The sequence below is a fragment of the Poromitra crassiceps genome (assembly GCF_964638095.1).
Source record: "Poromitra crassiceps genome assembly, chromosome: 23".
NCBI classification, from domain to species: domain Eukaryota; kingdom Metazoa; phylum Chordata; class Actinopteri; order Beryciformes; family Melamphaidae; genus Poromitra; species Poromitra crassiceps.
In genome coordinates, this window is record NC_139639.1 from 17,498,125 (window position 1) to 17,519,214 (window position 21,090).

A 21,090-nucleotide genomic window follows, 5' to 3' on the forward strand; every position below is an offset into this window, starting at 1 on the left:
GCAGCCTCCCTCCCCCCTGCACGCTCCCAGGTTCAGATGGCACGTGGCATCTGTCAGAACCTCCAGCACTTCCCCATGGTGACCCCCTCCAGCAGCCTGGAGGAGGGGAGGGGGGAGGGGAGGCAGGCCAGGCTGTGGGCTGAGCTGTTGGGAGGGGGGGGGGGGTTCCACTCTTCCCTGACAGGACAGGGCAGATGTTGCAGATTGGTGACGCCACCTCTCATAAGGTGCTGGGGTGGTAGAACGGCACTGGCTACAGAGGAACTTTTTGAGTTACGGAATAGAGGCCCCAGCCCTTGCCATACAATGTGCCATACCCACAGACAGACAGACAGGGACAGATATGGACGACAGACAGGTAAGAAGACAGCTCTCAGCAATGCTCTCAGCCAAAGATTTCCTGGCCAAAAGAAGAAAACTGCCATAGGGACCGCAATACACATTTACACATTTAGTTGCATAAAATAAATTCTTACAGCCCATTGAATCTACTGAATCCATATTAAGAATAAGAGTGACCCACCTCCTCCTGACTCTAGCACCAGGTAGAGGCCCTTCTCTGCGTTTCCAATGCGGATGGCGCCATCTTGTGGTCACTGCTGCACATTAGACGAGAGGATCTGCCTTTGTTTGACTGGGTGGAGCCAACTGAAGACTACAGGCGGAAACTCCGAGCATTCTGGAGTCGGCCTGACTTGTCCCGTCGCCTTGTTGTTGTAAGTCGAGTCGAGATGGTTCTGGAGGAGCTGAGGGACCGACTGAATGAAAGCGGCTATAAAAACTGGCTGAAGGCAGGACGGTGCCTCCTCATAATGCAGCAGAGGCTGCATCCGTTTATTACCAACCAGATGAGATCTTTCCATGGCGACGTGCTCAATCAAAACCCTCTTCTGCGGAGACAGTGTAGGACTTCCTGCAGGCCCAGAGGGAATAAGGTCCATTTCCTTTTTGCTATTAATAACCAATGAAGTCAACTCCATCCAAAGCATTTCATTGCATGATTGCCTCCTTCTATATGAATACACACATACACATTTCCCCCTTAATATCTAGCAACAGTGAAAAATCACTTTATTAATCCTGTAGTAATAGCACGTAGCCTTATGTATATTTGGAAGCCTACTTAGTACTGAATCAAATGTATGGTGATCTTATAGCCTTCTTAATGGTAGGGACTTGCAGTGATATGATATGTGTGTGTGTGTGTGTGTGTGTGTGTGTGTGTGTGTGTGTGTGTGTGTGTGTGTGTGTGTGTGTGTGTGTGTGTGTGTGTGTGTGTGTGTGTGTGTGTGTCCAGTCTGGGGCCCCGTTTGGGCTATGTACAGTGTGTTCAGAGTGGGCGAAAGTGATCCTGAGACACCACAGACAGCCTGATGCCACAGTGAATTGGGACAACTGTTGCCCCCCCTCCTGGACACACGACCACTGGGAACTGGCCAAGGTAGGCATATCTACACACTGCTCTAACCTGTACCCTCCAGTCCCTTATTCAAAGTCCCCATGAAATTAACTTTTAGTTTTACTTCCTGGAAAGCAGGAGTCTCAAGCCAGCCTGTCTCTTCTACATTCTGCGAATGCATCATATACAGTCTGTACTTCACGCCCACAGAGCTTGGAAAAAATGCTTCAGACTGGAGGAAGTTCGAACCGATGCAGGTGATTGGAGAAATACGAGTGGATGTCCCGCTTTTAGGCAGGACATCCCCCATCATCCCTCCTTATTTTCCTTGAGTTTACCTTTCCGCTTTGGCCAAGTTTTCCCAGTTTGAAGTACAGACGGGTAGGTGGAAGCATTTGAAAATTGCAACTCAGTCCCAAAGCAGTGAATCTTTCACGGTGACCTCATGCTGCACTACAGCACCAGCAACAACATTTCCAAACGTTTTTGTTTTTGTTTTTTTTACAATCTGCACCCCTCACATCAAATAAAACTGCCTTTCTCTCCCTGACTCGTATTCCATTGGTTACTGCATGTCCCGCCCCGACATCCTGTTTCAACAGGAAATACATCATATCAAGGAAGTATAGACCCGACCGGAGAGTGAATGAATCCCGGGTCAATTGCCTTGATACTAGTGGAGTGATTTGCCTTTAACTGCATTGTTTTATTTCAGGAACAAGTTTAAACAAATGGAACCATCTCACCTCATTGGCAGAATTACCGACTAGTTTAGAGAAAATAAATTATTTTAAGATTACATTCAAGCAGTCTGAACGAAGTAGATTCTAGTGATAATGCTCTGTGTGTGTGTGTGTGTGTGTGTGTGTGTGTGTGTGTGTGTGTGTGTGTGTGTGTCTCTCTCTCTCTCTCTCTCTCTCTCTCTCTAGGCATATATGCCTCGGGGCCTGGTGAAAGTGAAGGGGGCAGATAAGTGTGATGCCTATGCTCTCCTCAACCTCATCAACTACTGCGATCATTTCTGCTCCATAGACACCAGACCGGTTAGAGAGGTAACACATAGACACACACACACACACACACACACACACCACACCACACCACATTATTACTGTAACTGTGTCTTTTGACGCTTTTGCTGCTATTATCCCAAGTCGGACAACTACGGTTATGACCATGTAATGGTTACAACCAGTTTAAAGGGATAGTTTGGATTTTTCGATGTGAGGTGCTTGCAGACAGTCAGTGTGATACATGCAGTAGAATGCAGCCGGCGCGGTCCCAGTTTGGAGAAATGGAGACCAGCCGCGTCAGGCAAGTAGAGCTGTCTGCTGAGTGTGAACAGGGTCACGAGCCAAAAACATTTAAAGAAAAATGCTTCCATACTGCTCACCTGGCGTAATCCAAGTCTCCACAAGCCCCGAGATGCCAAGTTGACTTGATCATTTACACCCTGTTTTTAGCTGAAATCTGCACTGTAGCCAGGTGCTCGAGGAAGCATTTTCACGTTTATTGGATAGAACAGTAAAAGGGCCACGTGTCAGATTCGAACCCAGGTCGGCTGTGTGAAGCACTAAGCCTTAATGGTACACGCTCTACCAGGTGAGCCACCGGGGCACACCTTAAATAACATCTTTTTAAGTCAACTTGGCATCTCAGGGCTTGAGACTTGGATTACGTTACGATTATGGATGCTCTTTTTTCCCTTGCTGTTTTTTGCTCATGACCCTGTTCACACTCAGCAGACAGCCTGTTCACACTCAGCAGACAGCCTGATCACACTCTGCAGACAGCCTGTTCACACTCAGCAGACAGCCTGATCACACTCTGCAGACAGCCTGTTCACACTCAGCAGACAGCCTGATCACACTCAGCAGACAGCCTGTTCTGACCGTGCCAGCTGCATTCTACTGCATGTCAACCCCACATCAAAAAAATCCAAACTACCCCTTTAATGATGTAAAAGTCAAGGATAACTTCTTACCTTTCTAGCAGTATATAATTTTAATCATTCACTTAAAATGTCGCCGGTAATTTAATATTGTTCTAGGCTAGCCCAGAGTCAGAGACACCCTGGCTCCATGCTAACATGAACAATACAGTTAAGGCATTAGCAATCGATTGTCGAACGACGCCCAAGCTCGTCCCACGGCTTTCTCTCATCAAAGTCACTTTCCTAAACTATTTGGACATTTAGATGTCCATGTATTCATATGAAATTTGACGTGTCGATTGTTAGACATGTCTAAAGTAATTCCACAACATTAGCTGGTGTATGCTGAAATGAAAAGCCCCAGAAAAAGACTGAAAATGTGTTAGCCTGGATGGTGTGTATGCCTCCGACTCAGGGCTATAGTGTCCGACTCAGGACACAGTTCCACTATGTTAATTATTATAGGTGAAAACAATGTGACGTTTTTGTTACTGATTGGTCCAGAGAGGAGACCACGTCTTTATTGTTACCTTATTTCTTTTACTAATTAATTGGACTGGACTGTTGATACAAACACTGACAATGTGACAGCTGTTATTGTAAATAATGTTTTCAAATAATTGTGTGTGTGTGTGTGTGTGTGTGTGTGTGTGTGTGTGTGTGTGTGTGTGTGTGTGTGTGTGTGCGTGTGTGTGTGTGTGTGTGTGTGTGTGTGCGCGCGCGTGCCTGCGTGCGTGCGTGCGTGGTCCTAGGTGATCCGATGCAGGAATGAGTTGATGCATTCTTGTGAGTTCAGTGTGAGTGATGAGTGGATGAGACGCTTTGAGAGCAGCCTGAAGAACCTGGTGCGGCAGTTCAGCCACATACCAGAGGGGGGAACGCTTGAGCAACAAATAGAAGAGGTGAGGTGAGTGTGTGTGTATTTGTGTGTGTACGTGTATATACTGTACAGTTGAAATTCGCCAAAACACTGTTACAGAGGTTTAAGTTCAAAAGAAGATTTGATGCTAACCTTAAGAAACAGTCAACATCCTATGTTTTGTTTAACTTAATACTGTGTGTGTGTGTGTGTGTGTGTGTGTGTGTGTGTGTGTGTGTGTGTGTGTGTGTGTGTGTGTGTGTGTGTGTGTGTGTGTGTCGTGTCCAGATGCTGAGAATCGATTGGTCAATATGTGTGTCTGGTTTCCAAGTGTATGCTGCTGACCTGGATGTGATAGATAGTGACTCTGCCAGCCAATGGGAGGCCAGCGCCGACTCAATCAGCCAATGGGAAGCTGAGGTGCTACGAGAGCGACTGGAGGACCTGCTGCACGATGCGGAGACACAGGTGCGAAGAACACACACGCACGCACAGAGAGTAAAATAACTGTATTACAGGACTTATACTTACTAGATCTCTCTCTCCTTCCCATTCTCTCTCCATCCATCTCCCCCCTCCTCTCTCTCTCTCCCTCTCTCCCCCTCCCCTCTCTCTCTCTCTCCCCCTCCCCTCTCTCTCTCTCTCTCTCTCTCTCAGGACATGGAGCAGGTGACGAGGCTGGGTGATTTCCTGCAGGCCAACAGAGATCTGGCCGAGCTTTTCTCCGCAGAGCTCCAGGCCATCAGCTCACTGAAGGCCAGAGGACAAGGAGAAGAGGAGGAAATGGTTGAAAAGAGGATGGAGGAGGAGAGAACTGTTTGACAGAAGTGTATCCCTAAGCCTCTGGACACTGTTGTCCCTTTAACAACCATCTGGACCAGGGGTTCCCAAACTTTTCAGACCAAGTACCACTATGTACCAAACAAAATTTCCCAGGGACCACTTCCACTGTAACCTGACGCTGCCAGATAGGGGCGGTATTGCATGATCTCATCAAAAGATCTTCCAGCTGGCTTGCAAGGTTACTTCCACTGCAGATACAGCTTCACCAGCCACACACACACACACACACACACACACACACACACACACACACACACACACACACACACACACACACACACACACACACACACACACACACACACACACACACACACACCTGCCAACATAGGCTGTGAAAAAGAGGACCCTTTGAGAAAAAAAAAATCCCTCGCCAAAATGTTGCCTACCTTTGGAGCATTATTTAGCCACCTTGCTGACAAGCTAGCATGACATCAGGATTGGAATCGATGCCTCAGGTCAGGCATGTCCAAAGTCCGGCCCGGGGGACAATTGCGGCCCGTGGACCGATTTTAAGCGGCCCTCGGCTTGTCTCTCAAAACATACTTTATGTGGCCGTCCACACAGTATTGGTTAATCAAGCAAGTTCAATTTGCATTTTTCCGTTCATCTAACGATGACAGCACTATCATACAGTTTGTAGACAAGAACCAAGTAGGAACAACACAGGCAGAACTAATGTTTTCAGATGGTAAATAAAATCCTTTGAGTACAATTGTATTGTATGTGATTTTTTTTTTATATGATGCGAAAAATGACTGCCCCCCCGGTAGTTTCACATCATCTAATCTGGCCCCCATTCAAAAAAGTTTGGACACCCCTGCCTTAGGTCTTCTAGTTTCATATGATGCCAGAAACGTCACTGGTTTTAAACCTGAGCCTGCTACAACCTCTGAAATTAGATCTTCAAAATCGTGATATTTCCTAAATATTGCAATATTTGCTCAAATCGGCCCAAGCCTACCCCCCTCAGCGTTAATGTGTAGCCTAGCCTATATGTAAAAACTGTTGTCTGTAAAATGAAAACAAAAATTCTCTGGCGGACCACCAGGAGCAAACCCTGCGGACTGTTTGGGAACCAGTGATCTAGACACTATGCACACTTTAAGAAGTGGGTGAACTGGGGCTATCAGTAGAGATGCAAAGGCACAAATTATCTGATGTCCAGTATCTCAACCATCCATTCCTCCCACAAAAAATATTTCTCGTTTTATTTTATAGGGGTCAGTGGGATATTGCCATTACCCAGCGTTTAAGCGGGGGAGATTTACTACAAAGTACATCTGGCAAATGTATTTGTGTGACTACATTATTTATATGAAAATGTGAATAAAAAATTATCCAATGAGAAAATGTCAGAGGTGTCACTCAAGATCCTTGGGATGCAGTTTATACCGTGTTTTATTATGCAGGGTTATTTCTCTTCCACTAGGTGGCGTGCGGCACTAAAAAATGAAATGACCGCTGCATCGCTCAGTTCTACGGTAGGCTCTATAGTAGGAGTTAACTTTCTTCCATAGGTTTGTTGAAATCGAAAGCAACTTCCTACTGTTTACGGAAACTAGGCTATTCAACTGCACGAGTGACACAATCCGGAGGGAAAGTTTTGTGACTGTGGTAAGATCAGGTTTCATTCATTATGTGTTTTGTGATCCAGCACACTAAGGAGTCCGGTGGATGTGCATCTTTTTTCTTATCTACCCGTGCATGTTGCCATTTGGTAGGCTATTGTAGACGTCTAGGCTTGCTGTGACCAGATAGGCCTACTCAAAAGCCTACAAGACTCGAATAACTCGAGCCCTGACTGCTGATCTACCAAAATAGATACAATGCATGAAATAGCCTTTAAAAGACTTGTCTCCATTCAATAGGTGACATCAAGGCCGTTTCAATAAAAGGCCATGCAGGCGATGGGATGGAGTAAACTCACTGTAGGCCTATAGTTTGCATAAATTAAAACAAGCTAAATGAACAAACAAAGAAAATAAACAATGTGGGGCTATTGCCCTATGATGGAGAAAGGTGCCCAACCAATAAAGAACCAGTGAAAAAATAAAACATAAAGCCATTCGGTTGATTAGTGGCTCCTCTCAATGTAGTGTCTCTGTGTCTTGATTCAGGTGCTGTGGTCCATCTTTGCTTAAATAAAATTTAGACTGGAACAACTGGAACACACTCCCCTCCCCCAGTCAGAGACCACACCAAACGCTGGCCCCAGGCAGCTTGTATAGTCAGTTGTTGACATTTGCCAGATCTTGTTGCAAGGGAAAGAACTCCTGGCTATTCCTCCATCCAAACTTATAACTAAAGGTGACCTTGTCTTCTCTGTTCAGTCTCCTCGGTTATGGAATGACCTCCCAGAGGAGATCAGGGAAGCGACCACATTGTCTTCTTTTAAGTCACGTCTAAAAACTCACTATTTTAGACTTGCTTTTTATTGATCTTATTGTGATTTTATTGTTTTATTCTCCTTGTTTTTTATTGTTACACTTTTATATGTATATTTTATGTCTACCTAGTGTCTTTTAATTGTATGTAATTTTATGTATTGTCTGCCTTTTGCCCTTTTTAATCTGTATGTAAAGTGCTTTGTAACTTGTTTTGAAAAGCGCTATATAAATAAAGGTATTATTATTATTATTATTATTATTATTATTATTATTATTATTACCTTTATTATTATTATTATTATTATTATTATTATTATTATTATTATTATGCCGGACCCAGACCTCTGTCCACTTTGTGCACGTTCACATAAGAGCTAGCTCAAGTGTTCATACAGCTTAAAATGAAATAGTTCACATTCATTGTTCACAATTTTGACATTTGAACTAAACGACAGGATCAATCTGGGTGGGGAAAGTGAAAAAGCAGCACTTGCCCCTCCCTCATTACCACCACTGAGCTCCATGCTGCTCAGTCAGTGGCCAGCAGATCAGATGTGGTTGTACTGGTCAGCTTCCAGGTGTGAATGTGTGTGTGAGTGTGAGCAGGGTGCTCCTGAACAAGTGCAAACCTTTTAGACCACAGTGTCCCCCCCCCCCCTTCCCCCCCGACAGCCCCTGCCCCCATCCCCAAACACCACCCAAAACAGGTATGGACAGCTCTTCTCCTACTGCACCTTGTTTTTTTTACAGTCTGACTCTTTTTTCTCCATCTCTCATCCCCTTTTCCTTGTCTGTCTGTCTGTCTGTCTGTCTGTCTGTCTGTCTGTCTGTCTATCTATCTATCTATCTATCTATCTACGCCGTAGATAGATAGATACCGTAGATTCTACGGTATCTATCTATCTATCTATCTATCTATCTATCTATATATCTATCTATCTATCTATCTCAGATCCAGCATGGATGCCAAAGCTGCAGTGAGAAGTAAAAGGATAACACTTCAGAAGATTCTGCGTGCAGACTACCAACTCATCCTTACCAAAGTTGATGAGAATAAATTGATAACTCCATCTGACTATGACAACCTGAAACAAATCACTAATGAAAATGTGGGGGGGTACATCAGCAAACTTCTGGATAAGATCATGGGAAGAGGAGAGGACACCTGCCAAGCCTTCCTCCATCTTCTGCAAACTGACGAGGACATCATCAGTGCTTTTCCTGATCTGAAGAAAATACAGTGGGGCTACACCCTTCCTCCATCTAACCCCATCCCAAGTACTGATGCAGCTTGTTATCAGGCTCCTGATACAACAGACAGCCCATTCCCCAATAAACGTAGGTTATGTCTTATAACCAGAGTTATATGACCAATGGCAGAGCCAGAGGGCTCTGCCTATCCAATCCATGCTTGGGGATTGACACTGAAAATGTGCATGCCAATACGATGATGCTGCCCTGCACCCTGTATAAAGCAGGACGCACCAACATCACGCCGGTCAATCAGCAACGCAGGGGGCTTATGTCTCCCCAGGGAGCTGATGTCTCCCACTGGTGGGGCCCTCTAGGGACTCCGTCTTAAACCAAATTTCTGCTTCGACACTTTCGAAATACTCTCGACAGAAATGACATCTTTAGCAACAGAAAAAGCGTCTCTCGACAGTGTCAACACTTTTCTTGGGTGTTGCCTACCTGGAGAATGTTGTTATGTCGGGGACACTGTCATATTTTGTCGGCTGGCTAGAGATTGGCTAGAGAGACAGGGCGGCGGTGTCCTATTGCCTGAGCAATTCCTGAGCATGGATTGGATATGCTAAGACGGAGCCCCCAGAGGGCGGAGCCAGTGGGAAAGAGTAGAGGATAACATAACATAATATGACATAATATAAGATAATTATGCTACAATAATCATTGTGTTTGTTCTCACATGTGCATTATGTTGATATCTAAAGGTTTCATCACACAGTTTCCTCCGGTTTGCCCAGATGTCCTGGACCAAGACAAAGGTGGAGGAAATGAGGTAACATCTTTAAACAGTAGCTCACTAACAATGCTTAGTTATTGCTTATTTCCACATTTTGGCTTTTTCCTTGCAAAGAATTAGATGGGTGGTCGTTATGGGGATGCTTCCTCTGTATTTATTAATATCAATATAGAATATCAGTATTATAATAGTGTAATAACTCAAGATAAGTGAAATTTAGAATGATGTATTATTGTAAATGACCGGCCTCCTTCCACTCACTATTCTTATGTCAAAACATAATAGATATTTAAGAAATACATGTTTAAAATACTAAATAAAATGCTATGCTCATAGAGGAGTTGTGAGCAGTCATTTTGCACATCTGGTTATAGAAATTCTTACTAGTCCTAGAACTGACAGCATGGTGTGCCATCATGGATTTGCATCAAACTGTAGTTTCTGTCTTCACTGTTTGTAGAGTGAGCACTATCAGCTGAGCAGCAAACCTGTCGGCCTCTGTGTAATCATTAACAACGAGAACTTCAAGAGTGGCCCGAGAAAGGGAACCAACGAGGATGCTAGTATGTTATGTAGTCGATGTTTACAGCATTACATTATTTCCCCGCGATGTTGATGGTTCAAGCTAAATGAGTCGTGTGTCTGTTTTTTCCTTCCCTCCAGGACGTTTGGCAGAGGTGTTCAGCTGGCTGGGCTTCAGAGTGCTGATGTGTAAAGACCGAGAAAAGGACCAGATGGATCAGGTGCTGAAAAGCTTTGCTTCTCTGACAGACATCTCTCAGCTCAACGTTCAGGAGTGGTCTGGCATTCACCAGTCATTCACCGACCTTCAGCAGCCACCTACTCAGCATGGCGACGCCTTCATCTGCTGTATGATGAGTCATGGAGACACAGGTGGTGTCAAGGGGGTCGATGGAGCGCTCCTCCCGATTCATGAAATAACAAAGACTTTCAATGGGGCAAACTGCAAAGCCCTCCTCAGCAAGCCCAAAGTCTTCTTCATCCAGGCCTGCCAGGGGCATGAGATACAGCCGGGGGTAGACCTGGAGGCTGATGATGATGCAAGTTCTGTTGCAAAGCTGGTTCCCCTGGATGCAGACTTCCTGGTTGCCATTTCCTCTGTAGAGGGTTATAAATCATACCGGAATGGGACTGGGAGCTGGTTCATGCAGTCCCTGTGCGACCAGCTGGAGCGCTGTCCCAGGTAAAGCAAATCAACGTATTTGGCTTGAAATATTCAAGTCTCAAAATATTCAATATCCAAGTGTTAGTCTTACTTTGCCCACAATATTTTGAGTTGATGACCTAATCATTACCACTGCACTGTAAAATGTATTTGATCATAATTATATCCATTGAATTATATAGTGGTGGTAACATGTCTTGTACATTGTGTTTGGTGTATTTGTTTCAGCAGTGATGACCTCCTGAACATTCTCTGTCGGGTGAACAATGATGTCAGCCAGAAAGGCGGTTTCGAATGCCAGACAGACGGCTTTGGCTACAAAGTTCCAGTGAAGCAGATGTCTGAAGTTAGGTTCACCTTGAGGAAGAAACTTGTGTACTACTCACCATGTTGAAGTTTAAGCTAAATCACCACAAATGATGTAAACATAGTATGATTTATATCTGGATTGATGTGAAGTACTCAGGAAAACAACACTGAAGAAGGCCTACACGCCGAAACTTGTTTGTTGCTGTGCTGCTGCCCTACCCAGACTAACAGGTATTAAACCTTTGAAAGTACTCAGGAGAACCTGTTGATGTGCATCTTCATTTGTTATTGTTGTTATTGTATCAAACTTTCTATGTGTAACAACGTCTTGGCATAATCTGCCTTCCAATTAATATTTTCACAATTAATTTCACAATAATATCACAATGAATAATTATTGTTACACTTCCTTATCCTTTATACATATAACATCTAGGTGAATTTTGAAATGAAATACCTAATTTCTCCTGAAATTGTAATTTATTTTAACTGTATTGTCTCTTCTCCTTAGATAATTTAGCTACAAACATTTTTTTTTATTAAAACAATATTGATTAATTGTTTATATCTAGTGGTATCTGTATTCCAAATTAAGCGTGTATGGGGCGAGAAATAATGTTTATAAATAATTAACCAAGATAATAGTGGTTTCTTATGTAAGTTGGCTAAGTTGATTGCAGGATTCTATTTAGCTCCAAATTACACTTTTGTAGAAATGCATGCCTCCAACCTTCCCAAAGACAATGTTTGGAATTATATCCAAAATCCATTCATATATAAATATCAATTTTTTAATTGTTGGGGATTTTTGTCTAAGAATAAACTCATTTTTGATTAAGCTATTTTTATCATCTGTTTGGCTGCTGTGCAAGAATACTCTTCCTTTCCACCAAAATGTATTAGACTGTGTTGTTCAACTTCGAGTTTGATTTGATTTGTTAAACAACTTTAAAACACATTTCTCTGAATTTGGCCTATTGGCTCAAACTCCATAATAGTATGTTCATTGTAGGTGAGTGTACATCATTTTAGCTCTGGCTCAAATAGTCAGTTTGAGTTTCAATGTCTGCATGGAAAGAAGCTGCTGAGTAAAACCATGTCCATCATATCTCCATCATATCAACATGGGACAAGAGTGACAGGCCAATATCAGATTTTTTTTATTCTTTATTTTTAGTACAACAGCATGTAACAGAGTTTATATCAGCACAACATTGTGTTCTCTGCTATGTATTTTACCCATTTAGACCATAGATTAATGAAGATGCTTTTCTGGAGACGAAGACAAAGAGTGATCCTTTCCAGTACATAGATGTCATTTACTATATCCAACCATTCTTGTATTGTGGGGGCTTCAGCGAGTAGCCAATGTAAGCACTTTTTTACCGGCGAGTATCAGAATAGCAAATAAATATTCATCCGATCTTCTTGTTTGAAAATCAGCATGGTTTCCTAAGAATAATGTGGGAAATTCCAAGGGGAAGTCCCTGATAAATATACTTTTTAATGCTTTATGGAGCTCTAGCCTCTATCCAGGAAGGTTTTATCCCTGGACACTCCCAGAATATGTGCCAGTGGTTGACTCCTTGAAACCCAGACAATCTCCAATATTTAGTTTCCGCCCCATCAATATGTGCTTTCTGTTTTGGTGTATTGAAGAACCGAACAAGACACTTCCACCCAAACTCTCGCCATACATGAGAGTTGGTGCATTTCCAGTGGGATTTATAAATATCAAGCCAATCTTCACTTGAGATTGAAAGATCACCTTCTATTTCCCATTTTTCTTTAATGTATTCTGTAGAGTGAGATTTTTTTTGCCAAAAGCCCTCTATAGAATCTAGAGATTACCTTTATTTGAATCATTTTGGTAAGCACCAATAAATATCTTTAGTATGGGATTGTTAAACTCTGTGTTATTCTTAATGTTATGTTCAAAGTGTAGTCTTAGACTGAATTTCAATCATGGAAGACCAAATAAGGCATTGATAGAGCACCCCATGCTGTCATACCCCTCAGCCCAAATGACGTCACTAAATGACGTCACCATCTCCGACGTCACCTTCTCTATGACGTCACCTTTGCAGTGTGACGTCAGTTGCCCAAATGACATCAGTTATGACATCATAAATGCCCTTCTCCCAAATGACATCAGTTATGACATCATAAATGCCCTTCTCCTGGTACTATATAAAGCCCCCATCACCACAGCTTAAATCACACTTGTGCAGTCATCACTCACCTTGTGTCAGCATCACGCATTCATCCAGCATCTCCAGAGCAAAAAGCTTCATTCAGTCCATCATCATGTCTGAGTCTGAAGACGAGCAGCAGAGGGTCAACTCCGCCGTGGACGCCTTCCTCCAGAGCACGATCAACGCCCCGGCCAGCCCCGGGCAAATCTCCAATCCCCAGGCTTCATCTTCGGGCGTCACAAGGGACGCTCCTCTCACCAGGGGCCGCAGCCGCAAAAGGAGCCAGCGCCACGGAGGTCCAAGTCGTCTCGCCCGGATCTCAGTCCGCGTAGCACTCCGGAGGCCGTGGCCGCGGCAAAAGAACCAAGAAGTCCACCTCCAAGAAAGGCCCGGGGGTCTACCAAGGCCACTGGTTCGCTGGCACTTGGCCGCAGCAGTTTGCCGGCTTGGATCAGTCCTCCGCATTATACGAAATATACCCGATAGTGGCTGCTCGTCACATATGGGGGCGCTTCTGGGCACGTAAAAGGATAGCAGTCAAAAGCGATAATGCTGCAGTAGTCGCCATCATCAATAAGGGACGATCATCTTCTCCGGCCATTATGCCTTTCGTCAGGCGCCTAACCTGGCTTTCCGTCACCCATAATTTTATCATGGTCGCCAGGCACATCCCCGGGCATATTAACATAATCGCTGATCACCTCTCCCATTTCAATTTCCAGGCGTTCCGCAGACTCTACCCCGAAGCGGACTCGACTCCGACACCTCACCCCTCCTTTTCTGCCCTCATGCTCTCATAGAGCGCAATCCCCATCTCACCCATTTACTCCACTCGACCCAGTCCTATATTAGGCAAGGATTGGCCAGTTCCACTATCAAAGCTTATGACGCGGCTTGGCGAATGTTTGCCATGTTCTGCCTCTCCTTCAACCAGCCCGTTCACCCCGTTCTAATTCCCACAGTACGTGCCTTCATTACTTTCTGCGTAGATGTCCGCCTCCTCCGCCCTCCTTACATTCGCAGCCTAGTGGCAGGCATCCAATTTTACGCCAGGTGCCTCGACCCGGCATTTCCCAGTCTATTTTCAAATCCAGTTGTTAAAACTACTATTAAAAGGCATTTCAAAAGCTTTTCCGTCTGCCCCCGACTCCCGGCGTCCCATTACTCTCCCCATGTTACGGCACTTGCTAACCAGCCTCAGACAAGGCATTCACTCCACCTTTTTAGACATCCTCTTAGAGTGCGTATTTTCCCTGGCCTTTTATGGGTTCCTCAGAATCAGCGAGTTCACATCCCCCGCCATGTTTAAACCCCTCACGCGACATAACTCTCTCCGATTTAAAATTCTACCCCGACCACTATAGCATCTCCCTGAATCATACCAAAGTAGGCGGAGCCTGCTCTATAATCATTGCTCGCATCCAATCTCCCTTCTGCCCCTTCTCGGCCATGACTCAATACATTAGAATCAGGCCCCCAACTAGTCCCTTGGCCCCCCTTTTCCTCATTTCTCCCCATCATCACATGACGAGATCCTGGTTCATCCATCACTTCAAGACCACACTCTAGAAATGCAACATCCCTGCAGAGAACTATTCCAGTCACTCATTCAGGATCGGGGCAGCCACATCAGCAGCCATGCAGGGGGTGTCCTCCGCCTCCCTTCAACAACTGGGGCGCTGCGCTGGTCCTCATCAGCCTATGCATCCTACATCCGACCAGAGCAAGACGCCATATTATCAGCCCAAAGATCCCTCCTTCCATGACTAAAAGAGGCAACAAGCACTTCGTTGGTGGTAATCAAACTCTCCTTTTTCTCATGAATGCGCCCATGCCCGGGCTATCCACGTCCACTCCCTTGCATCCCCGCCTTTGCCTTACAAAAACCCCGGTCAGCCCCTCATCTCCCGGCATGCATAATTCTCCCCTCGTCAGCCCATGACCTGACTAAAGCATACCCCAGGCGAGCTCCATGACCCCCGTTTTCACTCTCCCAGTTCCTGAAATAACTTTAAATTCCTTTGGGGGATTTTCTATCCCATACAGCACTGACGCCCCTCCCTCATAGCAAGAGGAGCGTCACATCATGGAGTCATACGCCATACTCAAACTGTCTATTCTGATTCAATAAAGATTGTTAAAATTGTATTACGAGTCTCTCATGGTTGAAGTGTAGTCTTAGACTGAATTTCAATCATGGAAGACCAAATAAGGCATTGATAGAGCACCCCATGCTGTCATACCCCTCAGCCCAAATGACGTCACTAAATGACGTCACCATCTCCGACGTCACCTTCTCTATGACGTCACCTTTGCAGTGTGACGTCAGTTGCCCAAATGACATCAGTTATGACATCATAAATGCCCTTCTCCCAAATGACATCAGTTATGACATCATAAATGACATCAGTTATGACATCATAAATGCCCTTCTCCTGGTACTATATAAAGCCCCCATCACCACAGCTTAAATCACACTTGTGCAGTCATCACTCACCTTGTGTCAGCATCACGCATTCATCCAGCATCTCCAGAGCAAAAAGCTTCATCCCACCACCTCCCCAGATCACCACCAATCTCATGACTCCTGTTGGAAACAAATCCCCTTAGGGGGGATTTTCTATCCCATACAGCACTGACGCCCCTCCCTCATAGCAAGAGGAGCGTCACATCATGGAGTCATACGCCATACTCAAACTGTCTATTCTGATTCAATAAAGATTGTTAAAATTGTATTACGAGTCTCTCATGATTGAAATGATTCCGTATAGATAGATAGATAGATAGATAGATAGATAGATAGATAGATAGATAGATAGATAGATAGATAGATAGATAGATTTTTATTTCTGTGTCATGCACCATATTCAAGGTGCCCAGCCCGTCTGGGCTTACAAGACACAAATCATTCAAGTTCAACAATACAAATCAACAAACAAGCTACAAAACGCTCAAACATAAACAAGACAGAATTATATATTCAGATGAACAGCTTCTCCATTCTGAGTTTCCAAGCCCTCCCAATAAACCTGGCCAAACTGAAGACTTTCATCTCTGAACAACCATTCCAACTTCGCATCATCTCCTGACCAAAATAGTTCCGGTTTCTTATTTTGCATTAACTGAAATAGAGACAATCTTGGTTCCTCATATAGCGTACAATGAAACACAAAATGAAATTCATCTTCCACAACACCTAATTCACATACAGTACAAAGTCTCTCCTCCTCAGCAATAGAATTGAACCTGCCAACCTCAATAGCCAAAGGGAGGGTACCCGTTCTCAACTGGGCACATAAAGATCTTCTGGATCTATCCAGGGGTAAAGTAACATAGGGTTCTGGAGTGAACATATTTTTAATTTGAACATATGTTCTAAGTTTTGGTTTGAGCCAGATGTCATTGGCCCATTTTTCTTTATAATCAAGAAATAGCCTATGTTTAATATAGCGAACACTACAACGTAAACTGTTTCTGAAAATAAATTGCTGGTCAGCTTCCCTGAACACATCATTCATATCATTACACCATGGATAGTTATGTGCTTTATCCCAGTTAAACACTTGTTTTGCAACTCTACTCTCTGGCATATTAGATAGACGGTTCCACAATCTCAACATTTCACCTTTTTGTTTGATCAAACAAGGCTCCCAACCCATATCCCCTTGAAAAGCCAACACAGGTGTAAATTTATGTACGCCCAGAAAACATCGGATTGCACGATTTTGGATGGCATTCACCTTAGAAAATTCCTTTCTTCCCCAAACTCCAGCTGCATAAAACAAAACTGGTGACACACATGCATCATAAAGCTTTGAGAATGTAGCATAACCAAGATTTTTACAAGTTTTCACTTTACTTATTACTGAACCCAGGGCTCTACCAGCAGTGTCGGCCAACACACTGACGCCCTCTTCAAACGTAGAAAATTCATCAAAAGTAAAACCCAGATATTTATATGAACTGGTATATGCCAATGACATAGCTCCAACATGAAAATCAAAAATGCTTCTCCTTGTACCTGATTTCCGGAAATGTACAATTTGAGTTTTTTCTCTATTAACTAATAATCTCCATTTCCTACTCCAAAGATGAACAACATTTAACATAATCTGCAGCTCTTTCTCATTCCCTGCTAGGAGAATTATATCATCTGCGTACAACAAAACATTCAAATTCATATCACCAATTTGCAGACCAAGATTTTTCATTTTAATTTGTTGGGCTAAATCATTAATACCTGTAAATACCTATAGAGATCAGATTTTTCAAGAAGGTGTTCTTTCCTCAAGGTTTCAAAGCCTTTTAAATCTCCTTTTGTAAGGGAGTAAAAAGTTGTTATACCTTTTGGAATCCATAACTTAAAACTATGATCCATCCATCCAACTCAGTTTGAGTTTCAACTGTCTGCATGGAAAAAAGCTGCTGAATAAAATCATGTCCATATCTCAATCATATCAACATCCAAAATCCATCATATCCATCCAATATCAGATTTTTAATAAAAGTGTCATTTTCAGATTAGATCACCATGGTAGACTGACACCGCCATGTCAGAAAGGTCATTCAGAAATGTTAAAACCTGTCACCTATGCTAAAGTTGATAATTAAAAGTTATCACAAGATCAGGGTCTTTCTCTTTTTCTTTAGGTCATGTTCAATGGATCAAAGGTCAAAATGACCAAATTGTTTATTTCCCATTTCTGAAAACAACTTGTAGTCTAGCACAACTAGGCTATGTAATAAACTTTATTTTAATTAAATATGGTGTGATAGAGTTTTACAGATCTCTGAATCATGACTAATGATCAAGATTTCACAGGATACCAATCTCACTAAAGATTGTCCTGAGGACAGCTATTCAGCTAGAAATGTTATAGCCTATTGAAGCTTTACTTGTCTCCATTGAGTTTATCTAGGCTAGGCCGCTAATATTACACATGTCCTGACTGGACGTGTTTCACAGACTACAATGATCTTATTTGAACTTAGGAGAAAACATCACTAATAGCTCATACTTGTTTGTGGCAGCTGCATGCTTTTGTTTGTCATTAAATGAGAAGTGATCTTTTTAGGACAAAACACACCATAGTTATGAGCAGCAGTTAGAGTAGGAGAGTAGGAGAAAAAGAGACTGTGAAGATAAAGCACGTTTCACCAAATATTGTTATTCAACATTTCCTTCATACTACAGTATTTCAATATTTTCCTCCAAGTAGACTTCACGTGTTGATGGCTCAGCATCTTCAACACACAGCTCCCACTGACAACTATTAGGTCACTGCATATTTTAATGTAGGCGAAATTAAAATAAGAAACAATGAATGTAAAAATAAGTCTTAAAGGATACTGAAATATATAAGACATATATATATATATATATATATATATATATATATATATATATATATATATATATATATTATATATATAAGCTTTCCTCGGAATACCTGCCACTTTTAAGAATTTTTTTAAGTTGTCTCCAGTTCTATTTTCCTGAGGAAGAAGTCAAGTCATGAGACAGGAACCAGCAGGTGGCACTAAAGCACTTCCAATGCTTTCACTGTGCAGCACATAAAAACTATTTATTTATTTATAAATTGTACAGCATTAGTTATAGACCTTTTTGTTCTTGTCTTCCTGCTCTCCTGCCCTTCCCTACTCACTATCTAACCTCGCGTCACCAGGCTCTCTCAACTCCCAATCAGGAAGCCTACTACTCAGTTCTACTAGGCTCTATAGTAGCAGTTAACTTTCTTCCATAGGTTTGTTGAAATCGAAAGCAACGTCCTACTTTTTACGGAAACTAGGCTATTCAACTGCACGAGTGACACAATCCGGAGCGAAAGTTAATTGTGACTGTGGTAAGATCAGGTTTAATTCATTATTGCATGTGTTTTGTGATCCAGCACACCGGGAGTCCGGTGGATGTGCATATTTTTTCTTATCTACCCGTGCATGTTGCCTTTTCTTATCTACCCGTGCATGTTGCCATGTGGTAGGCTATTGTAGCCTTTTCCGCGTCAAGGGATACCACTATCGTGGGCTCCTCTGACTGCTTCGCTTCAGATACTATATGGAAAAGGGGTCTGAGATTATTAGTTGACATTCTATTTCTAATGAACCCAGTCTGGTCTTTATTTATTAACATAGGATCATGAATCATTGACAGTGGTGGTGTAGTTAGGGATTGTTTGTTGTTGGTCATGATTAACGGTCCGCATCAACAGGGCTGAATCATTGAAGGTGGTGGTGTAGTTAGGGATTGTTTGTTGGTCATGATTAACGGTCCGCATCAACAGGGCTGAATCATTGACAGTGGTGGTGTAGTTAGGGATTGTTAGTTGTTGGTCATGATTAACGGTCTGCATCAACAGGGCTGAATCATTGACAGTGGTGGTGTAGTCAGGAATGTCATACCGAATCGACCTGGATAGCTAGGCTTAGATAGTGAGGTAATATGCAGTTGTGCGGTGGTAGCATGGAGGGGGGTGTTTCCAGGACGCTGGATTACACCGTTAAGCCTTCTTGAGGTGTCGTGGGCCTAACTTAACGAAACGTCGGTGAAGGAAGGTGCCCACTTGAAAACCCCAATGACATGCTTCATACTGCTGTTGGCTAGGGTAGGTAACTGGTGATTTGTGTCTTGTTTATTAGTTTGTTAGCCTGTTAGCTTGTTTTATTCTGGATTGGGCTTCTAAATGTGTTTTTCCTCGGATTTTGGCACAAGGGATAGTAACATCTTGTCCTGTGTATTAATTAATACATAGGGAGATATTTTTCCAATCTTATGGCGATAGCCTTTGCTATTGTAACGTATCCGTTATCTCATGAGGCAGAGGCTTCTTGATGGTACAAGGGTCTTTATTCACAGTTAGTTATATTACAACTCTCAGCGGTTGTCACGCTCAAAGCTAGCAGCTTTCCCTCCAAGTAGTGTGTGTGGACTGACGCGCATGCTCAGTTCACTCCAGAAGTATCCCCACAGCATAGTGTTCCCCCAATACAACACTCCCACACATCAGTTCCTATCTGCAGTCGAGACACTACCAATGCTCACCCCTGTATGTGTACTGCTGATTCGCTACACTATTATTTTTAAGTCTACATTAATTAAAGATATTGGACGATATGAACTAGGCAGGGTGGGGTCCTTCTCTGGTTTACAAATCAGCGAAATCAAAGCTTATTGGAGAGTTGGGGGTAACACACCCTTGTTAATTGTATAGAGATACATATCCATTAATGGGTCATCAAGTGTAATTGAAACTTTTTGTAAAAATCGGTTGTGTAGCCGTCTAACCCCGGGGATTTTCCTGATTGAAGGCACCTGAGAGCACTCAGTATTTCTCCTTTAGTTATTGGTTGGTCTAGAATAGCCTACCTCTTTCTTCCTCTGATTTAGGCAGTCTAAGTGATTCCAGGAAGTGTTCACTATTCAAGGTTGTATTTTCACTCTCTAGGCTATAACAACTCATAAAAGTTTTTAAAACAATAATCTCTTGTGGGTTAGATTACATGTCAAAGTTGAATCAGGTTTATTCACTTGCTGAATTAGTCCATGGGCCAAGGCAAAAATCGGTACCACCTGAGGTGACCGCACAATTTTGTTATTTTTGTCTTCCTACATGTCTCTCGTTTATATTTTGGTATGATAACCCTGCCGATTTGGTAGGTTAAAGGCCCATTCCGTTGGTTCTGGCGAGAAATAAATGTGCACAAAGTGTTTATTATTGGCACTGAGTGAATGCGCCTTGACGTAACTTAAAAATGGCGACGGGCGTTTCTCTCATGGATGTATTATAATAACGGTTTCTCTCCGACCAGCCGTTCAGAAGATACATGAAAGACCGCAGTTTCGAAGTGGATAGCATAGCATCTCCCGCCACAGCTAGAGGATGTGACGTCTCGCGCGTTCACGAGCTTGTCTCTTGTCCTAGACGCAACAGGGAAATGGCTGAAGTAGCTTTTAACGTTATGTTCGTCGCTAGC

At 43.1% G+C, this 21,090-nt stretch overlaps 2 protein-coding genes across 7 annotated transcripts; both read left to right on the forward strand.

The window, feature by feature from the left end:
- Positions 1 to 731: 731 nt before the first annotated feature.
- On the forward strand, positions 732 to 6,297 carry LOC310797130 (uncharacterized protein CXorf38-like; the record flags this gene model as incomplete). Its single annotated transcript, XM_083659441.1, has 6 exons — positions 732 to 935; positions 1,298 to 1,441; positions 2,329 to 2,451; positions 4,085 to 4,234; positions 4,480 to 4,659; positions 4,849 to 6,297. 6 exons carry the CDS (start codon positions 732 to 734, stop codon positions 5,011 to 5,013), a joined length of 966 nt encoding a protein of 321 aa, XP_083515567.1. The 3' UTR covers positions 5,014 to 6,297.
- Positions 6,298 to 6,596: 299 nt separating this feature from the next.
- On the forward strand, positions 6,597 to 12,012 carry LOC310797124 (caspase-8-like). Of its 6 annotated transcripts, none has more exons than XM_083659429.1 (6): positions 6,597 to 6,651; positions 8,291 to 8,762; positions 9,377 to 9,444; positions 9,869 to 9,971; positions 10,072 to 10,612; positions 10,823 to 12,012. In XM_083659429.1, the coding sequence occupies exons 2-6, from the start codon at positions 8,384 to 8,386 to the stop codon at positions 10,986 to 10,988; spliced, it is 1,257 nt and encodes a 418-aa protein (XP_083515555.1). In that variant the 5' UTR covers positions 6,597 to 6,651; positions 8,291 to 8,383; the 3' UTR covers positions 10,989 to 12,012. The 6 variants fall into 6 exon arrangements, with proteins under 6 accessions (XP_083515555.1, XP_083515558.1, XP_083515559.1 ...); XM_083659432.1 differs by having other exon boundaries at positions 10,826 to 12,012; XM_083659433.1 differs by having other exon boundaries at positions 9,410 to 9,444.
- The last annotated feature ends 9,078 nt before the right edge of the window (positions 12,013 to 21,090 follow it).

Coding starts and splice junctions, on each gene's coding strand:
- LOC310797124 (XM_083659429.1), top strand. CDS start 8,384: ATGGATGCCAAAGCTGCAGTGAGAAGTAAAAGGATAACACTTCAGAAG. Junction 8,763..9,376: donor CAGCCCATTCCCCAATAAAC/GTAGGTTATGTC, acceptor TGATATCTAAAG/GTTTCATCACACAGTTTCCT. Junction 9,445..9,868: donor ACAAAGGTGGAGGAAATGAG/GTAACATCTTTA, acceptor CACTGTTTGTAG/AGTGAGCACTATCAGCTGAG.